This window comes from Hemiscyllium ocellatum, chromosome 24 (genome assembly GCF_020745735.1).
Source record: "Hemiscyllium ocellatum isolate sHemOce1 chromosome 24, sHemOce1.pat.X.cur, whole genome shotgun sequence".
Classification (NCBI taxonomy): Eukaryota; Metazoa; Chordata; class Chondrichthyes; order Orectolobiformes; family Hemiscylliidae; genus Hemiscyllium; species Hemiscyllium ocellatum.
In genome coordinates, this window is record NC_083424.1 from 18,400,315 (window position 1) to 18,408,587 (window position 8,273).

Consider the following 8,273-nt stretch of genomic DNA (forward strand, 5'->3'; position numbering starts at 1 on the left):
CATACATTTCAGAATAGAAGCTGCTTGTTATGATATCGGGAAACTGTCACATCAACTAAAAATCTATGAAGCAGCAGGTCAGATCACTCCTTGAAGTCACTCCACAGTTCACTACCTCCATGGCTGATGGTCCAGCTCAATGCCACCTTCCTACACTCTCTGTATCCCACAGAAACCAACTCCTGACACTCAACCTGAAGACTTACACTCAGGGAAATTTATATTCCTCAGGACACAAGCCAATATGTAGTCAAATCAAATCTTAAGGCCTCTCCTCTCTCTTGACAAAAGAAGTGTATAACAAAGGTCCCAGCCGTAATATGGAGATGCTGTTGCAGCACCAGCTTCTGTACTGTCACCTCTTCCCTGTTTATTTATCGCTGGGTCACCATAGGAAAGATGAAATAAAGAAAGCTGTTTTCCACGTAGGGTCTGACTCAGAACAGCTGAGTGACCTGAGAAAAGTTCACAGAAAATGTTTGCTAACTTTCATCTCAAACATTTAATATTCACAAGGTATGTGGCACCATGTTTAAATGAGCGCAGTTCAAAAGGCTTCATTACATATATAAAGGCAGTGCAGTTTCATCTTGTTCTGTTCCTTTGAAAATGAAGATTGTTTTAGAGAGGAAATCTGGGGTCGAGATGAAATAGTTAGCAGCAAACATTGTTCAAACTGAGTATATACAGTAAACTCAGCACCAAATCACCCTGAGTCACTGCTCAGTGAAGGTCCTGTACACAGTGGCGAAAGGAATTGGAAAGTGAAACCGAACGGAGCTCTGTTTGCTGCTGGAGTTCAGTTCATTTTTCAAATACCGGGGTAATCTTGAGGAAACGAAACTTTCGGCCGGACCGTGAGCAGGCAATCAGAGGCGAGCAGAGATGTGACGTTCAGTAACCGGCTCTGAGAATAAAGAGGAGGGCACCTGCAACACAGACTCAGAGAGAGAGAGACCCAGAGGGGGCGCAGCCGGGAACCGGGCACTTACAGTGGGCACAGAGAGAGGGAGATCTGTTCACGTCTCCCATCCAGATCGGACACCGGCGTGAACAAAGCGGGGAAGACAAACTGCTGGGAAAGGAGTGTCGGAAACAAGTCAGTGTTTAACTTTCCCGGAGCGGAGCCTCCAGCGAGGATTGTGAGTTCATTTCATCTTTTTGTTTCGGGAATTGCAGAATTCGGTTTCCGGTGTGTGAAACGGGTTGCAGGGACAGAGCTCTGGAGCAAGTGAACAGCTCTGACAGTCTGTGTGTGCACAGAGCCGGGGGGGGGACGGTCCCAGTCTGGGGCTGACTCCTCAGTAATGCTCCTGCCAGAACGGCCGCGTTTCTCCAGCGTTTGCTGGGAGTCTGATTCCCAACACCCGCAACCTTTTGTCTTTATTCGAAATGGGCCGTTTTGAATCTAACAAGCTCCACTTTGATCAGTTATCATTGCAAGAAATGTTTAACATCATTTAAAATCTCAGAGCGGTTTGGAGACAAGATTTAGCATTTGGTGTCATCCGAGTTTCAGCCCAGATTGAATGGCGGAGTGGACTCGATGGGCTGAATGGCCTTATGTTTACTCCGATATCTTATTTGTTGTTCTCATGTGGCCTTGAACATTTCGAAATACTGAATGAAGAAAGATGCCAAAAGCCATGGGTTGTGTTTAACTAGAACAGCGAGACTCGGCTGGGAGTTCTGAATGGGTCACCCTGTTTAATGTTCCTGTTACAGAGACCCCTGTCGTTGGCTTCTTCAATCCGTTGAGCTTTCCGGACGATTTAACCCATCCCCTCTCACTTTACATGCTCTAAAATTCCGTGATTTATCTGAAGTTTCTGGTGAAACATGAGCCTTTGGTGTCACTGCGTTGATGTGATACAGTGGGAGTGTATGTTCCTCTCAGTCAGAAAGATCAGGTTCCAGTGCCACCAGTTTCATGGCTGTGTCAGCACATATTTGAACAGGTTAATACGAAGCACTCACAGCATACATTGCTACTGTCCGCCCATCGGATATTACTTTCAGAATATCAGTTGTACACTTATTTCTAACTCTGCTTCTTTCTCAAAACTGGAACACAGATATAATATTCACTGCTGCCCCGCAGAGACCCGGGTTCAATTCCCGCCTCAGGAAACTGTGTGGAGTTTGCACGTTCTCCCCGTGTCTGCGTGGGTTTCCTCCGGGTGCTCCGGTTTCCTCCCACGATCCAAAAATGTGTAGGTTAGGTGAATTGGCCATGTTAAATTTTCCGTAGTGTTAGGTGAGGGGGTAAATGTAGGAGAATGTGTCTGGGTGGGTTAAGCTTCGGCGGGTCGGTGTGGAATTGTTGGGCCGAAGGGCCTGTTTCCACACTGTAAGTAATCTAAAAAATCTAATCTAAATGGTGCAGATGTGAGGAGTCTGGGAGTGCAGAGGGGAATGGCTTTGGCAGGAGTGGGATATCTGTTTTGTCAGTGAAGCTGAAATCCTAGTCCACAAACAGCAAAAATAGTATCTCTCCACAGGTACTGGCTGGAGTTCGGTGTGTTCAGCAGCATGTGATTTTTGTGTGCAGTATTTCTCCAATTGGAAATCAATCATTAAGAAGAAGTTTGATTGAATTGGGTGTACAGTAGGTACAGATTAGTTCCCTCAATTCTGTCAATGTCTGGAAAAGCCATTGCATGCTCAAAATGGTCTGAGACACAAAACACAGCATCCCCATCACTAACATCCTGTTCATTTCCCAACAGCAATTTGACAACATGATACTGCAGGTGAAGTTTATGACCGGTGACATTGTCACACTTGAGATCAATCCTTCCATTCACGTGTCAGCTCTCAAGATGATGATATATGAGAAGACCAAGGTACCTGTTTACCAACAGCGTCTGGTGATACAAAACGGGAACACTCAAGAGCTGAAGGACAACAAGAGACTGTCTGACTACTGTGTCCCTCCCAGTAACACTGTCATGCTGATCGTCAAGAATGAGGAGCGCATGCAGATCTTCCTGCAGAATGACAAGGGAAAACTTTCTACATACGATGTTCGTCCCTCTCAGTCTGTTGAGGAATTTAAAGCACAAGTCCAGCGACAGGAGCGTGTCCCAGCCAATCAGCAGCGCCTGATGTACGATGGGAAACAGCTGGAGGATGGTCGGTTACTCTCTGACTACAATATTCAGCCAGAGAGCACCATCTTCCTCTTGCTGCGTTTGCGGGGTGGCTCACTGTGACAGCACCAATACACAATCAGTGGGAGATGTTCCTCAAAACTGTTATCAAAATCTACTGCTGTATTCCCCCAATTATACAATTCCTATGCAGTTAGGGATCACAGTTAGTAAATATACGGCCTTTTGGTTATCATTCTTAATTTGTACCATACATAGATGGGGGCTATCCATGCCCATATTCCTGATGTGCACATACAGGCCAACACTTGCAAACAGCAAGAGATACATCGGGAGAGGGAGGGAAATAACAATGTCAAATGGGATCTGACAATTTTTTTTATTGAATAAATGTTATCAAGGGCTACTGAACCTTTTTTCCTTTGGACCTGGATTCAGATTAGGCCCAACTTCCCTCAGTCTGCAGTTTGTGGGGAACCTGGCTGAAATAACTGGGGTCAGGAACTCACAACATATACATTCTTGCAGCATGAAAATGATTGTTTTCTGCTTCTAATTGGCAGCACCAGTGAGCTGTGCCTCAGGATGGTTGATATACGAATGGAGAAACTTACCTGTAATAACGGTATAGAATGGATGAGGGAAATGACGATCAAAGTATCCTTTAGTTAAGAATGATTTAAAATATTCAATACACATTTTCTGACATCTTACTTTACTTGAGAAGCCATGTATATATTATAAATGCTTTTTTTTGGAAGACTCATCTTTTCCATAACAGGATATGTATTGCCTGGACTGTACATTTTATTAAGGCATAAGATGTGAGTCGAAAATCAAGCTGTTTCTTTGGATTCAAGTTTAAATGTTAAATGTTGCTTCTGCTCCTTCATGATCTGTAAATGAGAATTATCTGGGAATCCACATTTGGTACATCAGCACTCCAAATACAAAACTATTTCCAGATGATTTGTCAAACCAAGTATTTTTAAATGAACAACAGGAATGTGCACTGAGCCCATGAGGTACCAGAATGAGATACATCTCACTGCAAAGTACATCTCCAGACTTTTTTTTGCAATGTTCTGTTTGTAAAAGGATGCATTCCAGGTTGTCTCTCTTTCAGGATTGATGTATATGAAAAGAGAATTCTTCAGAGATGTACGAATTCCTTCTCATTGTACCTGATTGAATACTGTACTTCCATGTAATTTGTATGTTAATAGTGATTGTAATGTTTATACCTTTCACTGACAATAAAATTTGTCTTTTTGTTTAGACAACGTGAAATGTTGTAGTATAATTCTGTCGGTTAACGTGAGGTGTGTCAATCTCTTCTCCAATGATAACAATCCAGAACTGAATTATAACATAATTACAAGGAACAGTTTGGGATTTTAGATTAAAGTAATTTTAAACATATTGCTTAACTTTCTTGTTGCAAATGAAGTAAACAAACAATTAAAACATCTTTCCAACAGAATCTGCAGCAGTGAAACAGTTTGAGGCTGTTGTCCCAAGTGAAATGACCATAATGGTAAAGAGCTGGATGGCAGCTTGTCTGGAATTCTCACGGTCAACCCCTTGTTCCAATATTACCCCATGTATAAATTACTCTAGGGGACTAACCACATGCAGCCCTCATCTGCAGTCCTGTCATCTAATACCTCCCAGCTGCTCAGAACTGTCATAGCACCTTTCTGATCCCTGCAGGATTTCAGTGCAGCATTTTGGGGTGCACTAGACTACCACTGAAATACTGCAAGGACACTTTGCATGTGGAGATAGGCACCCAGCACACGAACTGGATCAGGTTGAATCTCAGGATGTCAGCTTTCTCTCTTAGCCCTCTCTCACTTTGAGTCTGCCTTGATGCTCATAGGAGTCCTACACAAACTGGCCTCTTATGATTTTACTTTTGTCCCCTGCACCACAGCTACAAGATTCATGATACTCTAACCCTGCATCAGTAGAGAAGGTCACAGATATTCTTCTTACACAGCTGCACGTCCCTTCAGACGGCTGAGACTGCACTGAGCTGATTGGCAAACCAAGCCGAGACAGGCAGGGTCTGCTGTGATGACCTCCATGACCAGTCCTGGCGTGGGGTAGAAAATGGTCCTTCTTTGCATCAGCCCAACAGTGAGGGCCTCCTGCTCCCTGTGCACAAAGCAAGGTATGAATTTCCCTTTCACTGCAATGTCTGGATAAAACACCAGTTACTACACAGGGCAGCTACACACTTCCAGTGTTTGCATGGGTACACAGAAATCTTTTAAAGGTGTCACTGATGCCAGACAAGATGGTCTATTCTGGAATATTCCCAGTAGTGGTGAGTTCTTTCAGGTACAGCAAGTGGTTGCATCAAGCTAGCTAGCAGGACAGTGTCACCATTGTGTAGGATGGGCAGTTAATGAGGTGAGTTTGAGATATGATGGTGAGAAATCCCTCATGAGGAGGAAAATAAATCAGAAGATAGAAAAGGCATGTATGTTATAATAATCTTGGAGGACTTCAATATGCAGGTGGACTGAGAAAATTAGATTGGGAGTGAAATGCAAGAAAAAGACATTGTGGAATGTCTATGAGATGGCTTTTTGGAGCAGCTTGTGTTGGAGCCTACGAGGGAACAGGCCATACTGGATTTAGTTGTGGAATGAGGTTGACTTCATGCAGATTTAAGGTAAATTTACTCTGCAATTTGAGAGGAAGAAGATAGAATCAGAGGTAACGGTATTACAGCTGAATAAAGGCAACTACAGAGGCATGACAGAGGCACTGGATAGAGTTGACTGGGAGAAGAACATTGCAGGAAAGACAGTGGAACAACAATAGCAGGGCTAACTGGGAGTAATTCAGGAGACACAGCAGAGATTCATCTGAGGAGAAAGAAGTGTGGTACAGGGAGGATGAGGCAACCATGGCTGACTAGGGAAGTCAGGGATAGCATAAAATCAAATGAGAAACCATATAACGTGTTGAAGAGCAGTGGGAAACCAAAGGATTGGGAAGCTTACAAAGACCAACAGAGGGCAACAAAAAAAGAAATAAGGAGTAAGAAGATTAAATATGAGAATAACCTAGCCAGGAATATCAAGGAAGACTGTAAGAGTTTCTTTAGATTTAAAGGGCAAAAATAAGGCAAAAGTGGACATTTGGCTACAGGAAAATGACACTGGAGTGACAGTAGTTTGGGAAAAAGAAAATGGCTGAGGAACTGAATAATTACTTGGTCTCAGTCTTCACAGTGGAAGACACAGGAAATATCCCAAAAATTTAAGAGAGTGAGGGGGCAGAGTTGAGTATGGTGGCTATGATCAAGGAGACGGTACTAGAAAGACTGAATTGCCTGAAGGTGGATTAATGACCTGAACCAGATAGACTACACCCCAGAGTTGGAAGGTAGATGGAGTCATAGACTCCTCCACTTCCCGCTCCTCCGCCCTTGAGCCCCGCTCCTCCAACCGCCACCAAGACAGAACCCCACTGGTTCTCACCTACCACCCCACCAACCTGCGCATACAACGTATTATCCGCCGCCATTTCCGCCACCTCCAAACGGACCCCACCACCAAGGATATATTTCCCTCCCCTCCCCTATCAGCGTTCCGCAAGGACCACTCCCTTCGTGACTCCCTTGTCAGATCCACACCCCCCACCAACCCAACCTCCACCCCCGGCACCTTCCCCTGCAACCGCAGGAAATGTAAAACTTGCGCCCACACCTCCACACTCACTTCCCTCCAAGGCCCCAAGGGATCCTTCCATATCCGCCACAAGTTCACCTGTACCTCCACACACATCATCTATTGCATCCGCTGCACCCGATGTGGCCTCCTCTATATTGGTGAGACAGGCCGCTTGCTTGCGGAACGCTTCAGAGAACACCTCTGGGCCGCCCGAACCAACCAACCCAATCACCCCGTGGCTCAACACTTTAACTCCCCCTCCCACTCCACCGAGGACATGCAGGTCCTTGGACTCCTCCACCGGCAGAACACAACTACACGACGGCTGGAGGAGGAGCGCCTCATCTTCCGCCTGGGAACCCTCCAACCACAAGGTATGAATTCAGATTTCTCCAGCTTCCTCATTTCCCCTCCCCCCACCTTGTCTCAGTCGGTTCCCTCAACTCAGCACCACCCTCCTAACCTGCAATCCTCTTCCTGACCTCTCCGCCCCCACCCCACTCCGGCCTATCACCCTCACCTTGACCTCCTTCCACCTATCCCACCTCCATCGCCCCTCCCCCTAGTCCCTCCTCCCTACCTTTTATCTCAGCCTGCTTGGCTCTCTCTCTTATTCCTGATGAAGGGCTTATGCTCGAAACGTCGAATTCTCTATTCCTGAGATGCTGCCTAACCTGCTGTGCTTTGACCAGCAACACATTTGCAGCTGTGATCTCCAGCATCTGCAGACCTCATTTTTTAGTCATAGTCATAGAGTCATAGAGATGTACAGCATGGAAACAGACCCTTCGGAGGTGTTAGTAATGATCTTTTAGGAATCACTAGAGCCAGGAAGGGTCTCAGAGAACTGGAAAATCGCCAATGTGACACCCTTGTTTAAAAAGGGAGTAAGGCAAAAAATGAAAAATTACAGATCAACTAGCCTAAACCCGGTTGTGGGTAAGATCCTGGAATATATTGTGAAGGATGAGATTTCTGAATATTTGGAAGTGTATGATAAAATAGGACAAAGTCAGCATGGTTTCACCAAGGGGAGGCCATGCCCGACAAATCTGCTGCAATTCTTTGAGGAAGTAATGGCACGGTGGCTTATTGGTTAGCACTGCTGCCTCACAGCGCCCGGGGCATAGGTTCAATTCCCACCTCGGGCAACTGTGTGTGTGGAGTTTGCACATTCTCCCCATCTCTGCGTGTGTTTCCTCTGGGTGCTCCGGTTTCCTCCCGCAGTCTAAAGATGTGCAGGTCAGGTGAATTGGCCATGCTAAATTGTCCATAGTGTTAGGTGTAGGGGAATGGGTCTGGGTGGGTTGCTCTTCAGAGGGTCAGTGTGGACTTATTGGTCTGAAGGGCCTGTTTCCATACTGGAGGGAATCTAATCTAACAAGCAAGTTAGACCAAGGGGAACCAATGGATGTCACCTACCTGGACTTCAACAAGGCCTTTGATAAGGTGCCATACACGAGGCTGCTGA

The 8,273-nt window shown here is 45.5% G+C and overlaps 1 protein-coding gene across 1 annotated transcript; it reads left to right on the forward strand.

The window, feature by feature from the left end:
• The first annotated feature begins 870 nt into the window (after nt 1–870).
• Nucleotides 871–3,855, forward strand: LOC132827084 (polyubiquitin-like). Its single transcript, XM_060843548.1, has 2 exons — nt 871–1,142; nt 2,730–3,855. Exon 2 carries the CDS (start codon nt 2,742–2,744, stop codon nt 3,213–3,215), a length of 474 nt encoding a protein of 157 aa, XP_060699531.1. The 5' UTR covers nt 871–1,142; nt 2,730–2,741; the 3' UTR covers nt 3,216–3,855.
• The last annotated feature ends 4,418 nt before the right edge of the window (nt 3,856–8,273 follow it).

Coding starts and splice junctions, on each gene's coding strand:
- LOC132827084 (XM_060843548.1), top strand. CDS start 2,742: ATGATACTGCAGGTGAAGTTTATGACCGGTGACATTGTCACACTTGAG.